The sequence below is a fragment of the Dermacentor andersoni genome, chromosome 11 (genome assembly GCF_023375885.2).
Source record: "Dermacentor andersoni chromosome 11, qqDerAnde1_hic_scaffold, whole genome shotgun sequence".
Taxonomy (NCBI): domain Eukaryota; kingdom Metazoa; phylum Arthropoda; class Arachnida; order Ixodida; family Ixodidae; genus Dermacentor; species Dermacentor andersoni.
Window position 1 is genome coordinate 88254648 of NC_092824.1, and position 25727 is coordinate 88280374.

A 25727-nucleotide genomic window follows, 5' to 3' on the forward strand; every position below is an offset into this window, starting at 1 on the left:
ATCTATCTATCTATCTATCTATCTATCTATCTATCTATCTATCTATCTATCTATCTATCTATCTATCTATCTATCTATCTATCTATCTATCTATCTATCTATCTATCTATCTATCTATCTATCTATCTATCTATCTATCTATCTATCTATCTATCTATCTATCTGGCCGCCTACGTCTTGGGGCTCTCATGGTCGTTTAGTTAACGTGGTAGGCTCCCCGCGAACTGCTTTGCATAACATCGATTCCCACAAAGCAAGGGATATGCCTGCTTTTTAGGTGGCCAGTCTTGACGTTTTCGAATTTTAAGCCCTACGCACACACACAGATTCGCGTGTATGACATCACCCGGAACGTTGTACGACGAACGGTTGCGTCACAATTTTGGTGCGAATTGCACCTGCGAGAGCACTCCACTAGAGCACTCCGATGCGCGCGAGAATAGAAGAAATGAAGAACATGAACAACTACGCCACAAGATTCGCAGATTTATTCATTGTCCTACCTTTACAAACGCCACAAACCTGCATTTGCTCTTCTTTTCCTATTTATCATTTCCTTAAAGCGCCAGCTTTGAGGCCAAGCCCGAAAAGTGCTGTCGCCCGCCATATCGCTTTGCCGATATAAGCAAACCGCAGCGTGTTTTCTTGACGCGCGTGACACCGCAGCCACGAGCGAAACGTGGCGAAACGGGCATGTCAAGTGAGCGCACTCTCGCCGCCGCTCAGGCACAAGCGAGAGACGAGCCGAGCAGTGAAATCGAGCTGCGCTCCAGCTATAGTAAGCCGCCGCAAACATACAGAGATAACAGAGCACAACAATTCGCGGCACTGGCGTCAGTCCAAGCCGGTCCGGCCACGCTACGGAGCGTTCGTGTTAAGCGTGCTGACGGCTGTACGTCTGCAGGAGACGCAGAGAAATAAAAAACAGTTTCTGCGGTGAGATAGGCTGTGGTGCCCTGTGGCGAGGCGAGACAGTCGTTACACTTTGTAACGGTGCAGCGCTGCAGGACCTTCTTGATAACAGCACTCACTTGAATATGTGAAAAGCGTCAAAAAGCGACGCTGCCTCAAAATACAAGAGTATCGTGTTGTACGTTCATGTTTAGGAAAGAATTTATGCGGTCGTTTCCGACAGTGTAGAGTTTGTCGTCACGGCAACACGTAGCACTTGCGACAGATGCCGGTGTCGCTGTGATGAAATTGACTCCTCCACACAATGGCAGGACGGAAAAGGCCAATAAGCGATACTACTGCACTTTGTGCTGCCGCAAACGCTTGTGTATTGACGTCAGCGTGTGTGTGCTACGACTGAGGTAGACCGCTGGTCTTGTTGCAAGCCGCGCTTCAGAAATGAAGAGGAAAGGTCTCCGTGACACCGGCCGAGTCTGCCATTGAGGTGCAGGGGCTGTCGACCTACTTGTGTGACGTCATAGCTCGTGCATGCGCAGGCCGTGTGCTGTCTAGAAGATGCTGCACGGCCTGCACACCCCTTTAAGCAGCCCAGTCTCGACGCGCCTATTACAAAACGTCAATTACAAAACGCAAGATACGGAAGCACACGCATACAGCAATCGCTTTATTTCTTTATTCTCACAGAGCTCAATTGTGCATTCTCAATTGCACTCTAAAGCAAATAATTTCAAAAATAATTCATGTATTTAGATATTTGAACTAGTGACAAACAAACAAACAAACAAACAAACAAACAAACAAACAAACAAACAAACAAACAAACAAACACATTTCTTTCTTAAAATGAAATATACTTCGATAAACACGTGAGCTCAAATTCACGATTAATATGTATAGGCTTGGGAAGTGCGGTTTCACATTATACGCTGGTGTAATTCTTCATACGTAACTTCCTTGTCTACGGTTCTCTTCTTTTCTGCTCTATTTCGCAGGGGGGCACCTCGTACGCTTATCAGGCAGGACCACCGCCTTACCCAGTTAGCCCCGGAACGGAAGCGGGACACAAGAGTTGAGCCCTTGCAAGGATCTTCGCCCGTGGAAGCCACAAGCCTCCGCTTGGGAAGACTTCTCAAATATTTGGAAACGCTGCTCACAGCCTGTTGATTTCTCGCTGAGCGGAGGGCCGGTATGATGTAACGATTCCTTTCACGCGATTCTATACCTTTGCTATAGTACACCACTCACGCGCAGGTGATCGCGGGAATAATGAACGTATACCGTACACGGCCTCCGAGATTGCGATCTCGCGCATAGCGCGCGCGCTATCTCGGAGGCGATGATGCGGAGTGCCGCCAAGACCACTAGTGAAACGCGGAAAGGAATAGCGTTGGAATGGAATCGCTACATTATCCCGGCCCAGGATTCGTATAGGGGTTATTAGCTGACGTCATGGCATGCCGAACGAAGCTATGCCGAACAAAGTTCCGCCATCTTGCCTGCTTTCTTTGTTTTGCTGAAAGGCCGATGTCGTCTTCGCCTGTCTGCTTGAAGGAGCAAGAACGGCGGAATTATACAATAAGGTAGAATTCGGCATTGCCCGCAGTTGCGCTTCCGCCTGATGCAGTATTTGATGTTTGCAGGGTTTGGGATCGAATAGACAACTGGTCGAGCTCCCTTGTCTTTCTGACACACGAGTCGAAAAGAAAAAAGACGAGTGTGTAATCGTATGAAATAAACTCTGAACGTGCTGTTTTTTGACGCACCGGTATATCGGTTAAGTGCACAGCGGGCGTTTCGAAGAAAGGTTTTCAGATAAGGCTGCTGAAGGCTATGCAATGAAACAGCAGCGTGTTTCTATGCGCAGATAACGTGTGTTCGTATGACGACGCCGTGCGCGCCCTATCGGAGTAGTGGTGATCGTTGAACTTGAAGTACGTCGTGTCTATCGCGTACACTGTGTAATAAGGACGCGTATGGGTTATTGCCGTGGCTTGTGGACCTATTGTTCATGGTTTTTGTATCAGCCGCATACCATCGCTGCACGTAGGAAGGACTCCGGCACGCATGCCTGTAAGTGGGCAGATTTACGCAGGCCGCTAATTATTCTCGTTCGCATGTTCCTCACCGCATTTCTTCCTCTCTCTCTCTCTCTCTTTTGACATTCAGATGTTCGAGTGTTTATGAAGGTCAAAAATATTTGTTGATTGAAGGCGAGAGGAGGACTGAGCAGATTGATTAAGCGTAATAACGCCAAGCTACCTACCCCATAATGTGGGATTGGGGCGATGCATCCTAAAGATAAGCCGAAACAAAACTAACGCTCTTCACACAAGATATACCGGCGAACAAAGGGAGCAGACATTCCAGTGCGATGCCAAGGTCTTTCCCTTTACAAACTACTTGCACAAACTGCAGTGGACGCGATCTTCCCCGCGTAATACGCGCAATGTTTGTCATGACATATTTTTTTTTCGTGCACCTGCACGCAATTTGCCGCCACGATAGATAATCTCAAATCTCGGCGGCTCCATTAAGATGTACCATGTTCTTGTATACCTTGTCGCACTATTGTAATGCTTTGCGCTCAACTAAGGTACTCTTAGCCTTTTTTTTAGAGACTGGCCTCAAGTGGACATTCTAGCTACTTGTTACTGCGCATTCTGTGTACTCTGCCAATAGGGAAGGGAAGCGCAGTCGAGGACGGCTGAAAGTTAGGTGGGTTGGTCAAATGAGGAAATTTGCAGGCGCAAGTTGGAATCAGCTATCGCAAAACAGCAGAAATTGGAGATCACCGGTAGAGGCCTTCGTCCTGCAGTGGAAAAAAAAATTAGGCTGATGATGATGATGATGACTGAGTGCGTTGTGCAGGTGCGTTCAACAGATGTGTCATTTCATATGTCACCCTCTTCATGTGCAGTAAAGCACGCTAGACGTATGGTCAGGCAAGCATTCCAGCATTCATTAAAGAATGTCTCTCTCATCTCTTGTTTTTGTGTTTCTCAAGTGCTATAGCACTCATCCTTGGCACTGCCCCGAAGGACAAGGTCTGGCAGGATGAGGCTCGGGCTGGCCGCTCAGGGCACGCATAGACGGTGTCGATGAAATGGAGAGGGGGGAAGTGACGCAGATTGCCTCCTCTGTAGCCATCGTGTCCGAATACAGGATGCCGCAGCCCGTTAACTTTTGCGGACGCTTACAAAAACATGGCTAAGCTCTGCCAATTCCCCGGAATATGCACCCTGACCGTCATAAAGGTCGACGAAAGGCAAGAGCACAAGCCCTCGCTCGCCTATTTGGCGTTGACAAATCAAACACTCCAGTCCTATTCACCGACGTGGCCCGCTACCCACAGAAACGTGCCCTATGCCTAGTCGTACTAGATAGTGCAGACATTCTGAGAGCTTCGGCAACGCTCAACACTGTGGAGAGTGGCACGGCGGAAGAGGCTGCTATTGCCCTAGCCATCGTACACGCTTCAACCATGCCGGCGCCGGATGGACCTATCACAGTGGTCACTGATTCTCAGACCGCCTGCAGGACTTTGGCACAAGGGAGGGTGACACCCTACACACACCGCATCCTTACATCATTACACCCCACAGCGTTACACAGGGTGCGTATCGTCTGGACACCTGGACACGCCTCTCTCCATGGTAATGAACGCGCTAATGCGGTAGCCCGAGAGCTCGCTAACCGGGCGCCATTGGAAGAGCTGTCCAACCCAGACGACGCACCGACAGAACCACTGAACTACACTGAAACTCTACAATATTACAGAGATAACAGGAGACACTTACCTCCCCCACATAATTCCCTTAATCGAGAAGATGCCGTCGCGTGGCGACAGCTTCAAACTAATTCATTTCCCTGCCTCTTCTATCTTCACCTCTTCCACCCCACACAATATACCTCATACTGTCCCTATTGTGGAGCAAAGCCCACAGTATATCATTGCACCTGGAATTGCCCACACCCTCCGGGCTACTCCCCTATTCCTTCACCTTCCCCTTCCTCCTGGGAGACTGCGCTGGCCAGCTCAGACCCGCAAGAGCAGCGATGGCTGATCCGGCGGGCACGCGGAGTGGCGCGAGCCAATGGGGCCCTGAACTAAGGGCTCCACCCTGCGAGGATGTCGCCCAAACTCCTGATAAATAAATGTTTTCTCTCTCTGTCTCTCTCTCTGTCTTTCCGTCTATTCCTGCTCCCTCCTCACAAAAACTTGCTTTCATCTGTTCACAACAGGCGAGAGCTCAATATATCGAATAGCTTGCGAAGAGGAATTGCGCAAGCGGTAATGAATTGAGACTCATAGTTAAATTCGGTACTCTAACCTCTGACTGTCTGCATGTAGGAATGGTGGATGGTCGTGGTGGCACTTCTGCTTTTTCAGTAGGGGCTAATCTGGCAGCGGGGGCTACGCCGGGAGTGTTTCCAACAGAACTGCTTGTTGGCCTAGTTGGCGCTTGCTAAAAGACATGTTTTTTTTTGCCGCAAGTTGCAATACACACAAAAGGAAGTGTTGTCTTTATGTGTCATCGTTTTGTGTGCGTTTTAACTTGCGGCAAGAAAGATATCTTTTAGGGAGTGATTCCGCCCGAGCGTCTCTTCCCGGGTCACGAAAGTGTGCCGCCGTGCGTCAATCTGTTCGATATCTCTCAGAATGCGAGCATTACGTGTGAAACGGCCTGGCGTCACATCAGCGGTCCTTTGAGGAGCGCCAGCTGTCTGGCGCACGCGCGACGAAACCATAACCGGAACATCTCTCTCGCTCTTTTGATAGACATTAGCCATCGTAAGACGCGTCTCTTGTGCGGTGCCAGCCGACCCTTCTGAACGTTCTCTAATACTGCCGGTGGTCCAGGGATCGTAGAGCTGAGAAACGCTGACGCAGGGCAAATACGCATATAGAATGAGACGAAACTTCGTGCACTAACACTTCGCATACTTTTGTCTTATTCTGAGTTCTTATTACTCGTTGAAATTCTAGTTGCTTTAAGCATACTTGCCAACTCTTCCAATTTTTTTTTATTCGTAAAGTTTACGAATTTCGTACCGTTCTGCAATTTTACGAATGCTGCGCCAAGGTTTAGAGAAAAGCAGTTTTGTTTGCTAAAGTGTTCGCACGTCATGCCTTCCGATGGCGAAGGGATCCAAGAGGGATACTTTCTTCGAGCAAATTTATACAAGTAAGTTCTTGAAGCAGATGAAACTGGTAACAGCGAAGTAGCTGAAAATGCCACTGTGATATAGAAGAAAGGCTGTTGCTTGTCATAATTTGCCGTTGTAAGTTTGTTGCTGTTCAGTGTGCGGCGTCTAAATTTAGCTCCTCGTTACTGAACTAAATTGCGCACGCACCTTTGTATATATATTTATTTCATTTATTTTAGTCAGCTGCGAACGTTAGCCCGTCGAGCACTGTAATACAGAAAAGTCATTCATAAGACGGACATATCTTAGGTGTCTCAGACGCCGCCTTTTCCCGCTACTTCAAGTACAGAAATTCTTATACGTGTCCATTGTTCGTGATAAGACACGGAACTTCGAAATCACGCGCCGATGGCGTTTGACCTGCCTTCTAGAAATCGCGATTGCCTCTGAATGCATCCCGGACAATGTAATGGTGCCATCTGTTGCAACGCAGTGGCTCAAATCAGCTCGACCTGTTCTGTTCCGTGGAAAGAGAAAGAGATGTGATGAGGGAAGGAGCAAGGGATTTATCTAGCTGTGCCTGGTCAGCGACCCTTCTCTAGGAAACTGAAAAGCGAGTAGGGGCAGAGCAAGAACATGTTGAAACGCCCACGCACACACGCGCTCAAGCGTCAGCACACTTCGATTGATTGATTGATTGATTGATTGATTGATATGAGATTGGAAATGTTAGTAATTAATTCACCACCAGCTTTTCCACAAGCGATAAATGGCTGATGCGTAACGGACGAGATTGAAGTCAATAGAACTTTTTTAAAAGATAAGAGAGTAACAAAGAGGCAAGTTCCACACTTTTTGCAATTACGCACAAGTAAATTAAGCATCAGTAATACAACTCCAAGATTCAGAAACACTATATATATTTATATATATACAGAGTGTTCCAGCTAACTTGGACCAAGATTTTGAAGAAACCTATGCGTTCTTCAGAACAGAAATGTCGTGGATGTTGTTAGCGTTTATCTAAACTTACAGTACCATTTCCTGGCTCGTCATTCTTTTTGAGTAATTAGCCGAGATAAATAAATTAATTTTTTAACTATAGCTGGAAACGTTCAGGCGTCAATAGGAAAGTTGTGGAGCTTCACAAATATTGCCCAACCCAGCTACTTCCAATGACACACACACACACACACACACACACACACACACACACACACACACACACACACACACACACACACACACACACACACACACACACACACACACACACACGCACACGCACACGCGCACGCACACGCACACACACACACACACACACGCACACACGCACGCACGCACGCACGCACGGCTAGGGTTCCGTGGATTTTTCATGTCCGTCACCAAATCTGCGTGTGCAAGAACTCCGCTCCGGAATTTGATGCTAAGTCGCTTCATACTGTGCAATCAGTAGACTCTCAGGTGGATAATTATTTTGTTTCTTGCATACCTTTGTTCAAGATTCTGTCACCTTTGTGTCGTGTGCTAAACAGCTTCGCTAGTCGATCATCCACCTTCACAGAGTGGAATGGCTTATGATTTTTATTTCTTTTTACTCCCCTCTGGAAACTTTGCATCCCATTTCCCCTCCCACCTAAAACGCAAATTGAATGCAGCTTAATTGTGAGCCGGATCCAGTTGCGGTTGCTCAGTGGCTATGGTGCAATGCTGCTCAGCACGAGGTCGTGGGCTCGATTCCTGGCCGCGCAGCCCACGTTCAGATAGGGCCAGTATGAAAAAAAAGAGCTCATGTACTGCGCTTTCGGCGCACGTTAAGAATTATCCAATTATTTGATTAGTCAGAACTATCAATTATACAATGATTCAATGATCTAACAGATCATGCAATTGGGCAAAATTAATCCGGAACCCTCCTCTATGCCGCGTTCTTCATAACCCACTGTCGAGCTTGGGAAAAGATAAATTTCCAATTTACTATCACGAGCCGCAAAACATCCCGCGGACTGCGACCGCGTTGGACGGTGTGCACCGCACGTCTACTATCGTTTGATGAAATCGATTTGTTGCGAAAGGTGGCCTTGCCGAATCGATAAGAACCTATAGCTCTACGCTGCGCATGCAGCGAGGGCCAATAGAGCCCTTTCGGAAGAGGACGCCGATAGCAGACGACACTTTATCGTTTCCGCGAGCCAAGGCCGATAATGGCCGCATTATTACCGCGAGGTAGTCTGAGAGGTGCCTCTTAAGCGTCCGCGAGAGCTCGCAGGTGGGCGGATATTCTCGTCGCATTCTGACCAAAGGGTTCGTTCAAGGGTAAGCATGGTTCTGGATTTTTGCAAAGACAAAAGGTCTTGCGTTTGAAATGCCTATGTACCACTTCAACCAGGGCGAGGCCAGGTATAGAAAGCACTGCCTAAGATCTAGCAGTATTGCCGATTTCATGCAGCTTTGTATTTAAAGTTCAGGCCTGGACATTATTAACGGAAACACCGAGTTGCGCTCCAAGCTATTGGATTCCGTTGAATTTGGGTCCTGAAGGGGCCCCCAGAAATAAATATTTATTCAGTTTAGATGCATCATCGTAATGAACTTTATTTATGCCGACTGAGGGCCGAAGGCCTTGCACAGCGATCTCCAGTTATCGTTGTCTTGAGCCAGGTCATTGCATCTTATGCTTGTAAGTTACCGAATTTCATCGCACTGCCTAATTCTATGCATTCCTCGAATGCCCCTTCACTTCTCTTTGCACCCATTGTGAGACTCTAAAGAGACCGCTGGTTGTCTGCCCTGCGCATTACGGTGGCCAGCCCAGCTCCATTTCTTCCTGTTAGTGTAGTGTTGGTATGCCTCCGCACCACGGGCAGTCGGGCCTACATTACTTGGGATTGTGAATCACACCCGTTTGATTAAACACACCACACAATGGAGCAATGGGAGGCACAGCTAACCAGCTCAGACCTGGCGGGACAACTGTCCTTCATAAGACAGGTCAAACAGGCGGCCGAGGCCAGCGGGGCCTTGGACTAAAGGGTATCCGACCACTGCACGTAAATAGTTTGTCAATAAAAGTTTCTCTCTCTCTCTCTCTCTCTCCTGTTAGTGTCAACTAGAATATCAGTTACTCCTACAGGTGTCTAATTTACACCGCTGTGTTCGTGTCTCGCCTACTGGTTTCTGTTCCATCGCTTGGTTAACATTTGGTTAGTTGCTTCTCAAGTTTTTTTTTCGTATTACTTCAGGCCTTATTACTATGATTTCCTACAAATTTGAAGCTACGCCTAACATTTTGCGTTTCATCGCTCGTTGTGCCGTCCTCAGCTTCTTCTCAAGCTTCTTTGTTGACGTCCAAGCTTATGCCCCAATATGCTATTACCTTTTCTTTTTGCCAAATCAGTGCCGTGGAAGCCCGCAAGCTGGACGAAAGTTCATGAAAGGAAAACAAAATTTGTCATCCCCCTGAAATGTAGCACAACGTTGCAAAGGACGTCCGTGCGGGTTTCTCAGGAAAAGAAAAGCTCGCGGTGCCAGAAAAAATTCGTCCTGCCCCGGGTTTCCTTTGTAGCTCCTTGCTACAATCCTGTGGATGAATTTGTTTCCCCCTTTCATACCTCTGCTTTTCAACAGCAGTGGTTAGCTGCCGGTCATAGCTTGGCAATGCGTTTCCATATATGTGGCCCGATTCATTTTTATTATCCAGTAAATATTCTTTTCGTGATCCCGTGGTCCCCTATGATTAATTGGCGCGTAGGAGAACACATTATCGCACACCTTGGAGAACAAGACTACCGATCACATGATATTGTATTTCTTGCCAGGCTATGGAATATCAACCCGGAATATAAATTGTCGAACACATTGCCTGTTAAGGTCCTGAATCATTTGTTGCGCGTCATCTCGAGCGTTGCTGAACTGGGCAATGTCACTTTGAAAACCAAGTTTCGGAGATGTTTCTTGCTGATCCTCACGCCTAACCTTCCCCGCTTCAAAAGCTTGGATATTTCTTCTATGCTTGCCGTCAATATGGCATCCGGGAGATTGCGTTTATTTGCACAACCGTAAGCTCGGTAGAGTGCTATGTGAAGTCTCTATTGGCGTTGATTCCACTTTCGCGAACAGATGCGGTGGCTGGCCTTTGATTGATGTCCCGTGAATGTACTTTGCCCCTGTCGGACTCGAACATCTGCACCATGTGTCGTTTGCGTTTGTTGTCTCCGGATGCACAGAGGCATCTACCGCCTGGGTTACTACGACGGGAACACACAGTACTGTACCATCTGTGCCTAGAGTTAGCATTTACAAACCCTTATGCCTTCCCTATTGGAATGACCAACAGCCCCATGTGCGGCACAAGCAACTGTGATGAGACGCTCGCATACGTTATTTGTGTCTGCCCTGCGCTATAGTGCCGATAGGCAAGTGATATTCAGAGTGCTTCACGAAATGGACAATCGTCTACTATCAGAATTAAAAACTCTATGCTACCCCCCCCCCTCGAAAAAACATGCGCGTACAAGGCCTTACTCGCGCTACTAATATGCCTGCGGTCTACGGGCCTTCACGACAGGCTTCAAGAACGCTGTCCCCTATCGCTCTATTGTGTACGCGGTTTGCTCTCTCTCTCTCTCCTTTCCAATTTCTTTCTCTTTTCATCCCCCTACTCCTTGCTCCCGTGCAGGGTAGCCAACTGGAACTACCTCTGGTTAACATACCGGCCTTTCTATGCATCCTTTCTCTCTTTTTCTCTGTCTATTTGCTATTCCTTATAATATAAAGCTCAGTTTTTACCCGATAAACTCAACACCGCAGTTTCGCATTCACATTCGAAACTACCACGCCATTGATATTAGTGTGACTTCAGTAATATAAAGGTCCGTGTGCGTAGTTTCATCGGTTGTTGTGCAGAGTATGTTCCTTAATGTGGCCGGTTCAAGGCATCTCTCACTTTTGAACGCAGTGCAATCCTTCTCTAGTAACACGAATAACGTATGCCGAGCAGAGTGTGTCGAAAATAGATGACGTCATGGTTAGCTGATGTGGGCTTCTCAGTGTATAGCCGTTCACATTCATCCATCGTTTTTGCCTCCTATTTGGCTTGCTAAGAATTGCGCTAACGCAAAAATATATATGTATATTGTAACTGAAAAAGTTTGCCCGGTGCCAAGAGTACTCGACCATCCCACAGAATGCTCGGGTTACAAGATATGGTACGCTTTTATCTATCAAAGGGGCCCGGATACCCGCAGATATCTGTGGTATAAAATAAACTATAGGAAGAAACTTGACACTGTGACGGTGGTCCCTGTGGTCGGCGACTCGCTAGGCTTAACCTGTGGCATCGTTTCATTTATTTTAATTTACTACGATAAACGAAACAGGTGGAGTGCAAGTACATATTCGGAGGTACCGAAGTTAAAACTGTCGGAAGGAAGGGAGGCGGGGGGGAGGTGTAAGTTAGAGCTGTCGTAATTCTAAATACTAGCATTAACAGGACGACTTATCTTCCCCTTTATTTCTATGGTTTAAGAGGACACTGTGATAAAAGAGTAAAGCCTCAAGGGGTCTCTACGCCCCTTTAACCCCCCTCCCTCGATACATAACTTTACATAAATTTCAGTAAAATATTGACATTATATATTGGAGTTTATTCTATCCAGGCGTTCTTACACCGCCTTGATGCGAAATACGTTCTGCAGGCAATTATTTGCTTTGGGTGTCGGAAATTACTGAGTCGTGCATTCGAAGGAGTGGTGAGACAGTTTTAATGGTGAGTTGAGGGTTTGCAGCTAGCAAATCCTTTCAAAAGCGGCTTGAAAGTTCTGAAAGCGTTCACCAGAACTTGTAGTCTTGAAAAGGTAGTGGAAGTCAAGAGAGCGAGGAAGGACAGGAAAGGCAGGGAGGTCAACCAGACGAGCACCCGGTTTGCTACCCTACACTGGGTGCGGGGGAAGTGAGAATACAAAGAGGAAAAGATATAGTGAGCACTGAGTGCGTGTCGGAGGATGCACAGGGACACTCAGTGTAGTAGGTATATAAATATTAAGCAAAGTAGTACATACATACATACATACATACATACATACATACATACATACATACATACATACATACATACATACATACATACATACATACATACATACGTACGTACGTACGTACGTACATACATATATACATACATGCGAGGTGCTACCCAAAACTTCCGGGAACATAAATAGAACACGTGGGCTGGGTGTAGTACACCTTTCCGCCTCTATATGTAGCAAGCAGTATGCCCTGTGTATAAGTATGCTGACAGCCGTGCACCTGAGATGAATACATACATACATACATACATACATACATACATACATACATACATACATACATACATACATACATACATACATACATACATACATACATACATACATACATACATACATGCGAGGTGCTACCCAAAACTTCCGGGAACATAAATAGAACACGTGGGCTGGGTGTAGTACACCTTTCCGCCTCTAGATGTAGCAAGCAGTATGCCCTGTGTATAAGTATGCTGACAGCCGTGCACCTGAGATGAAATGTTTTGCTGAGTGTAAATTTGCAACGATGTTTATTGATTCATTGCATATATTTTCAGCGAATATGACGGACTTGAAGAAGCAAAATATCTGCGTTGAATTTTGTTTCAAACTCTACAACACATGCACGCACGCACACATATGCGTGCGTGCATGTGTTCTTGTTCGGCGGTGGGTGTGCCTTCCGGTGGGATCACGGGCACGTGCTGACCTCCTGTTGCACGCAGGAGATGCTAGGTCGCAAGTTGCGACCGAATAGTGCAGCCAAGCTGTCTCGAAATACCGGGAAGAGAAAGCTTTCCGCGGTCCCACATTTTAAAATATTTTGTTCCACCGATGCCAGCACAAAGATAGTTTCTGGTACACACAGTAGTCACCATCCCCGTGGTCAAGGTGCCTCAGCGGGAATGGGAGGAGGACATGCTTTGCCGCGGCAGAGGATCCACACGCGTTCCTTGTTCGGTGGTGGGTGTGCCTTCCGGTGGGATCACGGGCACGTGCCGACCTCCTGTTGCACGCAGGAGATGCTAGGTCGCAAGTTGTGACCGAATAGTGCAGCCAAGCTGTCTCGAAATACCGGGAAGAGAAAGCTTTCCGCGGTCCCACTTTTTAAAATATTTTGTTCCACCGATGCCAGCACAAAGATATAGTTTCTGGAACACACAGTAGTCACCATTCCCGTGGTCAAGGTGCCTCAGCGGGAATGGGAGGAGGACATGCTTTGCCGCGGCAGAGGATCAACACGCGTTCCTTGTTCGGCGGTGGGTGTGCCTTCCGGTGGGATCACGGGCACGTGCCGACCTCCTGTTGCACGCAGGAGATGCTAGGTCGCAAGTTGTGACCGAATAGTGCAGCCAAGCTGTCTCGAAATACCGGGAAGAGAAAGCTTTCCGCGGTCCCACTTTTTAAAATATTTTGTTCCACCGATGCCAGCACAAAGATATAGTTTCTGGAACACACAGTAGTCACCATTCCCGTGGTCAAGGTGCCTCAGCGGGAATGGGAGGAGGACATGCTTTGCCGCGGCAGAGGATCCACACGCGTTCCTTGTTCGGCGGTGGGTGTGCCTTCCGGTGGGATCACGGGCACGTGCCGACCTCCTGTTGCACGCAGGAGATGCTAGGTCGCAAGTTGTGACCGAATAGTGCAGCCAAGCTGTCTCGAAATACCGGGAAGAGAAAGCTTTCCGCGGTCCCACTTTTTTAAATATTTTGTTCCACCGATGCCAGCACAAAGATATAGTTTCTGGAACACACAGTAGTCACCATTCCCGTGGTCAAGGTGCCTCAGCGGGAATGGGAGGAGGACATGCTTTGCCGCGGCAGAGGATCCACACGCGTTCCTTGTTCGGCGGTGGGTGTGCCTTCCGGTGGGATCACGGGCACGTGCCGACCTCCTGTTGCACGCAGGAGATGCTAGGTCGCAAGTTGTGACCGAATAGTGCAGCCAAGCTGTCTCGAAATACCGGGAAGAGAAAGCTTTCCGCGGTCCCACTTTTTTAAATATTTTGTTCCACCGATGCCAGCACAAAGATATAGTTTCTGGAACACACAGTAGTCACCATTCCCGTGGTCAAGGTGCCTCAGCGGGAATGGGAGGAGGACATGCTTTGCCGCGGCAGAGGATCCACACGCGTTCCTTGTTCGGCGGTGGGTGTGCCTTCCGGTGGGATCACGGGCACGTGCCGACCTCCTGTTGCACGCAGGAGATGCTAGGTCGCAAGTTGTGACCGAATAGTGCAGCCAAGCTGTCTCGAAATACCGGGAAGAGAAAGCTTTCCGCGGTCCCACTTTTTAAAATATTTTGTTCCACCGATGCCAGCACAAAGATATAGTTTCTGGTACACACAGTAGTCAGTGAACAAAGGAAGAAAATTTAGTAGTGCGATAGCCAACTATTGCGTCTGTGATCTACTCGGAGTGGCGCTGATACACAAGGGCATCGATAACACGGTGGAAAGATACGCCTTTTTATCGTTTTTTTATTTAGTTGTCAGGTCCTTTGTTGAAGTACCGACGGGCGAGCTAGGCTGATAAATGTATTCGAGGACTCCAGATCGGATCTTGACTTAACAGCGCTGCAGCTGAAAGAAAAACGCAATGACGAACTGCTTTGCTTCGGCGAACAGTTCGAATCTCAAACCCTTACTGCTCGTACTGCGTCGGACGACGTGCTGAAATGTCGTCAAAGTGGACTACAGAGTCCCCTTTCAGCTTTGAACCTTCGAACTGCATCGTGCTCCATATATGATTAGTGACAATTTCTGCCCATACAACTGCAACTAAGCATTTCTTTGGAAAATTATTGTTCGTTCGGGCATATCTGGGCCTAAAGAAACGCAACTAGGGTAGATTTTTCATAATAAAGGCAATCGTGCAGTAAGGGGCTCAGAAGCAGAATGCAGTTCCTACTGAAAGATACAACAAGGAGTAGGAGCCAGAAAGCACTAGCAAAATATATATTCAAGTTTTTGCGAAAGTGGCGTTACAGCTATAAAATAAAAATAAATGGAGCATTATGTTTAGAACTCTGCAGTAAGAAGGATATCCCAAATCTGTAAACTGTATTCTTTAAGACATCTACACAGGGCAACATGGCTACTTTATAAACCGCACTGAATTTAATCAATAATTGCAAATTAATACCATTCTAAGCTTAGGATAGGAATAACTTTAATAAAGTGCCGGCAAACGACGATTTAACGAGACGTGACGCTGGCCAAGCGTCGACCCGGGGTTATACTCTACTCTGCACTAGCCCCGTTGGGCCCGTTTGTAGTGGGTCACGAGGCTTGTGCTTTTCGAGCGCACCCCGGGCCTGCTGGACGGCCCATAGTATAGCTTACCGTATAGCAAATAACTAACTTCGCGGAATATGTGCACTGATGTATCATATTTGTTTGCTTTAAAGGATTGCACAGCTAGATTCCTGCCACGTTGGTGGGATGAATAAAACGATTTCGCCCCTGGCAATGTCACTCCGCGTGACTCTTGTAAAGGAGAACTCGCTTGCCTTTACGGTGGCTGGTGTGCACGTAATCGTGTGCAGGACTAAGTCTGTTTATGTGCCCGTAGCCAAACAGGAAGTAACGTTAGCGTATCGGGGCGTGAGACCTTGCTTATGACGATAGAGTTACTTTTTTTAGCGCGTTCAGTCAACACAGTCCCAACGAACGAGTGCAGCTTGAAGTTTGTCTGCTATCGTGGTATCTCCATGTCTGCAGGAGCTCCGACATGAAGCAATGCCATATTCTTTTGTGAGGCACCTTGTTTCTAAAACGCGCATTACTTGGAGACGAATCGGCATTTAATAGTGTGCTACGTGTCCACGCGTACGCATCACCGATACGAGTTCAGGTGATGTTATTACTGAGCAGTGATTTTCCCGATGCCCCTTATCGCACATATAAGCAACCCTGACTTCCAGCAAGTTCTTGATATTAGAGATATGCTTGCGCGTTTCGCAAGACGACCATACAAACGGCCAGAGTGCGAGTCTACAGAACAACATCGATTTTCAACACACACACGCACACGCACGCACGCACGAACGCACAAACACACACACACACACACACACACACACACACGCACACGCACGCACGCACGAACGCACAAACACACACACACACACACACACACACACGCACACACACACACACACACACACACACACACACACACACACACACACACGCGAAACAAAAATGACCGAACACAGCGAAAAGTTCTGTGGAGTTATTGAGTCAGAATACTTTGGTTACTCAATTTCTCTCATTTCTTCTGCAAAAAACAAATGTGGAAGTAATTCTGGACTTCAGCGCTTCTTAGCAACTAAACAACTAAACAAAAAAACAAAAGATCAAACGCAGAAAGAAGTCCGTTTTCTACTGTTATAAGTGAGTTTCTGTGGAGGGATTGAGTCAGCATACTTCGGTCGCCCAATTTCTCTCTGTTCTACATCAAAAAAAAAGGAAGAAAGAGAAGGAAAACAAACAAAGAAAGAAGAAACAAATAATGATGAATGATAACAAATAAAATAACGAGCGTCGAGGCGCAAAGTTCGATCAACATTTCACTATTACTCACGCCTTTGCAATAACGAGGAATACACATTATAGTTTTTAGCCTTTGGTGAAGAGCCTGCCATGTACTAACATGACCACAAAAAGTACAAGAAGTGCGCGACGTCGAAACATTTAGAAGAAACAAAAAGGGTTGGAGAATCCTTGTACAATAGTAGATGTTCTTTCGTACGTGTTTAACCCATTTGCACACTGTTCTGTTTTGTGATGTTTGCGTTTTCTTTTTCAAGAAAGCTTTGTTCAAGCCACGTTCAGCGATTGTCTACTAAGATCATTTTCGCATTAGACGCGTAATTGAATAAATAGCGAAATCCCAGTTCACTTTGACGGAAAGCTTCCACTTATAAGGACACTAACATATATAAGTCGAGCTATACTGAAAGATGAGGCTTTCCTAATAACAAATTCATTCCTTCGTAAGTGAGAACGGATCTTCTGTAAGCAAGGAAATGACGCTTGTGCAAAATCGGAGTGGCGCCACCTGTTGCGGAGCATAGTACTTCTCATGTGACGTCAGCACTAGCTTATTCACAGAGAAAGACGGAGAGAGAGCCTCACGTGGAGATTACGTCAACTTGCGCGCTTTGTGGCGCGGGTGGTTCGAATTGAGGCGCAATAGTGTGGGAACGTGGGCGGCCATTCCCTATACGCTTCAAAGTGATACGGTGGCACACCGAAAACGGTGATGGACTACTAGGCAAATAATCTATATCTACGTAGCTCGACCTAGTGTTTTTCTCTAGGGTTCCTTGAATGTTTCTTTTGTCTTTCACAGGTGCGGCGTCTGTTGCGGGACCGGAGATGGTGAGCAGTCGGTTAGCGACGACCATAGCGTTAGCGCTGGTACTGGTGTCCGCAGCGTCCGCCAAGGGCGTCCACGAGCCAGAAAGATTGAACGCCGATGTTGACAAGCATGCCGCTAACGACGACATTAGTGAGTACACATAGACTGGGTCGTGTGATATCGCTTGCCCGCACGTGTGTATACCATTGGAACACAATTGGCACCGGGGCGTTACAACGTAGAGACTTTCAAATTTCCGCCAGAACGTGCTCAAAGGTATAAAACTGTTTCTTTAACGAGTCCTCCTCTTGCCGATGCACTGACTTATCTCGCGGCGTTTCTGTACAGAGCCTCGGTACAGACCCGGGCAAGCAAGCAATTATTCAGAATGGACATCAGAAGTTTCCCCACGTGGTACGCAACGCGAATCACTTTTCTGTAACGCGGTCGAATAGCCAATGCGGACTGCGCGAGCGTCAGCTGCAGCCACTCGGCTGTAGCGGATGGGTTCGAAACCTGATTGCGCTAACATAGCGCACGAGGCGAGCGTGCGGTATATGACCATGCGTGGTCTTATTGCGGCGTAGGCCAGCGCTTTTTTTTTACGCCAAGGATAGCGAACGAATCGGCCGATTGACCACATTTGGACAAGTGTGATCCACACTGTAACTAATTCACCTCCGACGCTTGTAACGTTGCCTACGCATCACACTTCGCTGTACGACATTTAGTTATTCAGGTTGGTGAGCGTATGCGCTCACGAATGCGTGTTTGCGAGTCGCTCGTCTAGAAACACATTCTAGGGCTCTTCTAGTCGCAGTGAAAATATCGCTAAAGAAAAAGAAGAAAGAAAGAAACGCGAATAGGTGATGTGCTTCGAATCCCGAGAAGAAAAATGTTTCATCGAGTAATGTCCTCCGCGTTGCCGAAAATTTCTGCTATCCTTTCAGCGACGCTTGTTATGGTAAGGATATTTTAAAAGTGTCCTGCAGGTCGATCACCGTTAGCACCGCTTCAAGGGGACCTGTAGCATACAGCAGAACGTGAAGGAGGCAACACAACCTATGTAGGATTTTCTCATTCGGGCCCTACAATAATTTGTTGAACTACTTAGGCAACACGGCATGAAAGAGGTAGCATGACAAAAATCATGTTGCCTCATTCATGTGCTGTTTGTAAGTATAAGCTACACGCTACAGTGACGAAACCGTTGTAGGGAGACCTTATAGTCAAGTCGTCCTCAGACGACAGGTAGTTCGGCTCGGACTTAGGTTGATCGCAGCAGTGAATTTCCTTTCTGTCCACGTGTGCAGATCCGTTCGTCGTCGTAGCTCCAGTGGTTGGTCTCGCCAAGGGTGTTATCGCGGCCATCATCATTAGTGTCATCATAGTCATCGTCCTTATCATCGTCTGCTGCGTCTGCATGTGCAGGGCTTGCGCAGGCAAAAAGGTAAGTGCTTCCAACTGCACTCTGATAACATAATCGCAGGCTTCGCAGAAGTCCCTATATATACGATCGCCGCCCTTCGCATGGATACCTTTAATTTCCAGGTTACCTCGCGCCTCCCATTGTCACCGTCTCGCAAACGTTGATTATATTTTTTTGAGAGGGGGTTGAGGGGAGATGGACTTGTCAGAAGGCACTTAGGCAGTAAAAAAAAATGAACAAGGGAGGTCATCAAATAAACGCATGCATCACTGTGTGCTTCAATGAGTTTGCGCATTTCCTGTCCGCTCATCCGCGAGACGTACTCCGCTGGAACTTACCTCTTCCTACTGCAGGGTAGCAAAGTGGATGCTTGTCTTCACGTTAACCTCCCGACTTTCCGCAGACCGAGGCAGTTGGTCTGCCGATACCGACAATGGCGCCAAAGATGTTACGCGCTAGTTTGGCTGTTTCGACACCGCTACGGCTTAATTTTCTTTTAACAGTTGTTTTACGTGTTTTTGTGGAACAGTACAGCTGAACGTCTATTACGTCCCAATGGTGGTGACCTATGAAGGACGTGGTAGCGGAGAGGTGAAAAATTTCGGCCATTAGTTCATTAGCCGGCCGCTGAAAAACTGCCGGGAAGCTTTTGTATTGTGTGTTTAAGTGTGGCGTGTGTGTGTGCACGTGGAACATGTCTGCAGTACTTTTGTCTTTGTCGTTGAGGCCAGGTGGTGCTAATTTTTGTCAAAGAAGGATTAAACGAGTACAGACAGCTGTGGCACGTCAGTTGTCAAGTGCACTCGCGGTAGGGATTAGCAATTTGTGCAATCAACGTCTGCTCGGACAACTTCCCTGCCCAGAGAATTACAACGCAGAGTCTGTTTCGAGGTGATTACGGTGGTGTATAGTACCGTGGCCGTTATCTTGGTAAGCATAAATTATACGCTCCATGTGCTCGGTCGAAGTCCGTGCCGAGACCCTGTGCGACACCGCATCCTGATTAAACCGCGCTGCTTGGATAACCTACGTAAGGATATAGTGACAGCGAAGCATCAAACAACACGCAGACCTTACGCACTAGCAACAGATTAATCGTTTGCTTCGTGCTCGTCATGCATACGCGAGATGTACCTAACAAGTACACGAAAACTATGAGCCGAAGGAACAGTTGCTTGTAGAAGTTTACTATTTCAATTTGCAGAATGCAGAACACGACGAGCGAGAGAACCGGCAGCTTTTAGGCAGCCGGAAGAGGCCCCCCCCCCCCCCCCCCCTGCGTTTTGGAAAGGAATCAGCTTTAATTCCCAGACCTATCAAGCGATGCCTCCCGTGGTGAACTGCATACAGTTTACTCAATTTCACAAGTGTGCAAAATGTAGAGTTGCACTGAAAACAGAAACAAAAATAGAAAGGTTACAATACATATTTCGTAGACACGTTCGCTTGGCTCATTCAATAGAATAAGATAAAAAAAAATTTACGCAGTTTATCGCAGCATGAAGGAACACTAAACAAACAAAGGAACAGAATACAATATAATACATGTGCTACGCATAACACTGTCTAAGTTAGATGAGTGGAAAACGCTTCTTATTCATTTAGTGTTTCGCTGGTATGCATTGCCCAGCATCCGAAATTTGTGAGTTGTGGATATATGTAGATAGTGCTGAAGTAGATACGTTGTAGATATGTGTAGAAAATCGCACATATGTGTGTTTAGGTTTAAGTTAGAGAGCACATAAATAGCAAGTATCGTGTTTTTCATTACGTAGTACATAACGTTGCGTAACATGCTCAAGATGGTCGACGCTAATGACGCCAACTTTCTTTACCAACGGCTGAGCGGGATGATCAGGGGCAGTATTAGAAATTACTATTTTCATTTTGCATTGCAGTCTTTAAAGTTTGGAAATGTTTGTAGCCGTGGTAGTTGCCCACCTGAGAAAACAATATTGAATGTAAGACGCAAATGAAGAGTGTCAAACCAGAAAGGGAGGGGGGGGGGGGTGCTGATCTTCGTTGGTAATTACTGCATCACGATGACGGTAATGAAGTCCTAATGGACGAACTGCATTGCTAGAGCTGAATAATCAGCATGTTAGTCCCATGAATAATTCTCCGAAAATACCGCACGAACAGTTTTAAAGTTATAGAAACATGTGCACAATATATAGAGTGTTTTCTTTTTCAGCTGCACTAAATTTTTAAGCATTGCTTGTGGCAGAGAGCAGACTTCTAACCTTTTCTCGTAGAAGTAATTTTTCGTAGATTAATTTAGACAAAGGGTTATAATTGTATTATCTGTCACCGACAATGTAAAAAAATGTTGGTGGAGCTAAAAAAACCCTGTATATACAAGGGTGTCTCATCTAACGTTAGCCAAGCCTGTCAATACACTATGAATGCCAGCGATGCCCACATAAAGCCTGACTAGCCACTGGAGTTTTCACGAGCTTCTTGATAAAAAAAAAAAATCAAGCCCCAAGATTGTTTGTAAAACAGATATTATCACTTGGTCACGCACCATGCAATCATTTCTTATTTATTGCATTATAAGGAAAAGAAAGAACAGAAGACTAAAAGAATCCGAAGACACCTAAGCACTTCTTATGAGTCGCGAATGCGAAAGCGTTAATGTCCAATTGAACACCGCCGAGCTGTTCTTTGGGTTTTGCGCTGTGAGTAATGCACCGTAGCGGTACGGGATGCCCGAGCCAGGAAGCAGCAGCAGCCTGTGGTGCTAACGCAGCAAGCCACCGGCGCAGCGATGCCCTCTCCCCTCACGCAACACCGGGCGCGCTAGTGCAACAGCAGGTGTTTCCTTTCGCCGGCTCTTCCCCATTGAGGCGCTCTCGTGCCGCGGCGTCCCAGCCAATGGGAATTTAGGCGCCGTTTCGCTGCTACAGACGGCGGACGCCGGTTTTTCCGCTCAGTGAGCAATCTGAAGCATTCGCATTAAAAAAAAAAAAATGTGAAAGAACACTCTGCAAAATACGGTTATAAGAGCTACGGTGTTTGGTTGCCAGACTTTTGACGACCGATCACCATCGATCCTAAAATCGTATCTTGCGCCGTGTTTTTAAAACATTTGTTTTTCTTTTAAGGAGCTTGGCTAGCTTGAGCCGGGGTGCACGGTGTGCATTTGTGTAAGCTTCATGTTTCAGTGTCGGTGTCCTTGTACGTGTTGCCTAGGCAGCGTAACTTAGGGAATCAACTTCTCGCGATCCTCGTCGTCAGTCTATTCCCATGTCCACTGGAAAAAAAATAATCCTCTCTCAGCGATCTCCAGTTACCACGGTCTTGAACAAGACTTCTGCGGTTTTCCGGAAAGAACTCGGGTGTAATCAGTAGAAGTGGGACGCAAAGGAAATAAAGCACCAGAAAAATCTTTTTATGAACCAAGGCCTCGATTAAGCTTTCAGATAAAAGTACTTCTTAATGACATGGTTGCTGTGCTGCGTCGTAAAGTGAGAGTGTTGGAAGGACATGGCGTGCAGCAGTGCAACCGCGTCAGATTTCGAAGTTGAGACAATGACCAACGTCTAACACGACTTTTGTTCGTCAAAAAAAAAAAAAAAAATTCCCCAGAGTTTTTGTTGCACGCTCTCGTTGAATGACGTGCGTTAAACGTTAACAAAAAGGTTTAACTACACAGTTAGCTGCGCGAGGTTTTATGGCGCAAAAGCAACTGGCAATGATGCGCCAATCACAAGGTCAGATTCTGTATCTCGATAAACGTGTCTCAAGCAAAAAAAAAAAGAAACAATAATTCGTTTACAATTTAATAAAGGAAAAGAAAAGCCCGTTGCCTCTAAAACAAAAAAGAAAACGAAACATCGTCGAGAGACGTAGTGCGTTTTCCGATGAGGTCGAATCAACTACGCAGGAGACGCACACGGTCGTGTACACGGGCAACCCGAACCAGCAGTACCCGCCGCAGCAGTACCCGCCTCCGATGCACCAACAGTGGCCGCCAGGGGCGCCGCTTTCCTCGCCGCCTCAGGGTTACAGCGGGCCACACGCGCCCTCCAGCCAGCCACAGGCCCATGGCGCGCCGCCGCCAGCTTACCCGCCCGGGCCTGCCTACGTGCCGCCCAAGAAGTACTAGCCGTGAACCGTAGCGCTCGGCGTGTGCTCGAGTACAGAGACGCACGCGACGTGAATTTCTCTACGAAGCGCGTCTACACGAACGCACAACTAATTGGTCATAAAGAATCGCGTGGATCTGCTCCTTTGTGTCGTTTGTTGTCCTTCGATGTTTGACCATCAAGTCAAGTCAATTTTATTTCAGCATTTCTTTTGTACAAAAACAGAAGAATGCTAGGACAAGCACGAAAAGCTGCTAAGCTGCAGCTTGACTGGCTGCTTGCCTCATTACTTGGCAGAAACAGGAAACAGAAAATACATTTGAGTGAAAAAAAAAATTTATAGGTTTCAAACGGTCACGTAAAAAAGAAAAAAAAATGGGAAACAAAGACACAAAGCACATCATATAAAATACTCAAAAATCTGTAGCGACGGCTCTGTTATGGTATGTCACTGTATAGTATAAAATCAACAGTGGCCCGCAAAACAGCAGTCTACAGAAAACGCTAAGCCATCGCTTTACTACTACATCCTTTCCATGTTCCTGGGGTTATTTAGACTTGATCTTAGCCGATAGACCGAGGAGCGATCTGGGGTTATTTAACTTGCACCCAATGTAAGGCGCACGAGCATTTCTTACTTTCTTTCTTTCTTAATTTTTTTTTGCATTCCACCTCCGTTGCAATGTGGCCAGCGCGGCCGGGATCAAACCCATGGCCTACGAGCTCAGCAGCGCTGCGACCTCGGGTTCGCAGATCTACTCTATGGACGAAAACGAACACGATGTACATAGTCGATGACTTGCGCGCTTTGGAAGTTTTCGGCGGTTGGCGAGGGCATTAAAGTGATCTTGAGCGCAGTTGAGCGCAGTATAAGGGGTTTGTATTTTCTGTTTCCTGCGAGCGATGCTCGAATGCGCGCGAATCAGATAAAACTAAGTGTACGTGGGACAGGCAGTTTCAAGTCAAAGATTTTCAGTGTTTCTTAGCGGCTACGGTGTTGGGCTGCTAAGCACGAGGTCGCGTGATCAAATCGCGGCTACGGCAGCCGCATTTCGATGGGGGTGAAATGCGAAAAACAACTGTGCACTTAGACTTAGGTGCACGTATAAAAACACCTGGTGGTCCAAATTATTCCGGAGTCCCTCACTACGACGTGCCTCATAATGAGATCGTGGATTTTGTGCGTAAAACCCCATAATTTAAAACATTTCAGTGTGTAATTGCGGACGGAATATATGTAGGCTGCGTTATCACGCCGTTTCTTTCCCAGGTGATCAAAATTAATCCTGCCGTCCCCAACTAGGGTGTGCCCCGCAGTCTATCGGGGTTTTGGAACGTAAAGCATCATAGTTAATGTTTATTTCTTGGAAACTGAGAAATATTGCACTTTTCCTTCACGCACACGCCTCGCCGTGTTCGCATGAGCGGCGCCTCTCGCTCCGCGCACAACGCCGATACCAAGAGATGTATTATAAGCGATGACTTGCTGTTTCATTGAGGCGCATCACGTCGGGATGACAACTCGGCGAACCTACGTTGATCGCCCACGGACAAGTATACAAAATGGTGCTCTGTATAGCGTCGCGGTTGAAACATTATGAAGCGCTGTGTCTGTGTATCTGTTTCTTTCTACGTCCTCGTTCAGTCGCGCTTATACACTCTACCATGAAACATTATGCCATGGATCATGTGCAGTATGCGGCATCAAAATTGCAGTGGAGGCAGCCGATCGCCACAAATAAGGTAGGTGTGTTAATTTATTTTTTCGTTTCTGTTTACCGTATTTGTTCGAATTTAGGCCAGCCTCGATTCTAAGCCGAGCCCCAAAGTTCGGAGGTTCAGAAAGTAAACAAATAAATAAAAGAAGTTTCCTCGAATGCAAACAAACCAAGATATATAGTAAGCGGAAACAGTCTCAGAAGGCAACTGACAATTTTTGCCCATGACCCAGCGGTCAGCCACGGACTTGTCCGGGTTCAGCGTAGGCACCATTTTACTGACACCGCGTGCTTAGTGTCAGCATCTCGCCGGAATCGAACGTCGGAAAAACAATGACTGTGCCCGCACTGCACGCATTAAATGCGTTCAAAATGTCAAACCGTTACAGTGAGCTGCTGCGGAATAATCGTACATCACTATGTTATATAGTTAGCGTTATCGGCATGCCATTTTTCCAGTTCTAACAAAATCCTCCAATATAAGCCCACGTAGAAGTTTCGTAGCTCAGTTTCCTTCACAATTTTTTTTTTTCGAATAATCCATAAGCCTATGTTCGAACAAATACGGCAGTGCGACAGGAATTCTAAGCTTGAAATTTGGTTTGCTTTGCCTGTTCTGGTCGCTTTCGATGATGGCGGCCGTCCTCGTGATAAGTCCGTCGTCAGGCCATATCCTGTGCTTCACTCTCGCCATCTTACGACAGCTTTAATGTGACGTCACTAGCGCAGCTTCTCGCCGGGCCAGTATCCGAACGTGGGCGCCGCGACGTGCACCACGTCATCACGCGTACACATTCTTGCTTTTTAACGGTGTCCGCTTTTCACCTAATTATCACTGCTATCGATTTTGCCACTGGGCGCAAGACGCGCCTGTCGTGCTGTCACGTTCCTCGTTCACGCGGCTTCTCGTCTTGCTATAGTACCTCAAGATGGCGCCAACAATGACGTCAACGCTTTGACGCTAAGAACTTTACCCGCCGCCACCACCGTCACCGCCGCTG

General features: G+C 47.0%; 2 protein-coding genes across 7 annotated transcripts in view; both read left to right on the forward strand.

The window, feature by feature from the left end:
* The window catches only part of LOC140214138 (uncharacterized), a 32517-nt gene extending 28625 nt beyond the window's left edge, over positions 1 to 3892 (forward strand). For all 6 annotated transcript variants that reach the window (XR_011891085.1, XR_011891089.1, XR_011891086.1 and 3 more), the window contains one exon: positions 1905 to 3892. Coding sequence is in view for 2 of the 6 variants with exons in the window: in XM_072285493.1 (XP_072141594.1) it covers positions 1905 to 1985 (81 nt within the window). In the remaining 4 variants the exon portion in view is untranslated. The remainder of the gene's footprint in view (positions 1 to 1904) is intronic.
* Positions 3893 to 8268: 4376 nt separating this feature from the next.
* Positions 8269 to 23149, forward strand: LOC126518051 (uncharacterized). The gene is made up of 4 exons (XM_050167908.3): positions 8269 to 8376; positions 17480 to 17638; positions 18802 to 18938; positions 22807 to 23149. Exons 2-4 carry the CDS (start codon positions 17506 to 17508, stop codon positions 23026 to 23028), a joined length of 492 nt encoding a protein of 163 aa, XP_050023865.1. The 5' UTR covers positions 8269 to 8376; positions 17480 to 17505; the 3' UTR covers positions 23029 to 23149.
* The last annotated feature ends 2578 nt before the right edge of the window (positions 23150 to 25727 follow it).

Bases quoted from the DNA above. Each gene is read 5' to 3' on its own strand.
- LOC126518051 (XM_050167908.3), top strand. From the start codon at position 17,506: ATGGTGAGCAGTCGGTTAGCGACGACCATAGCGTTAGCGCTGGTACTG. The intron at 17,639-18,801 runs GTGAGTACACAT...CCACGTGTGCAG, and splicing joins TGCCGCTAACGACGACATTA to ATCCGTTCGTCGTCGTAGCT. The intron at 18,939-22,806 runs GTAAGTGCTTCC...TCAACTACGCAG, and splicing joins GGGCTTGCGCAGGCAAAAAG to GAGACGCACACGGTCGTGTA.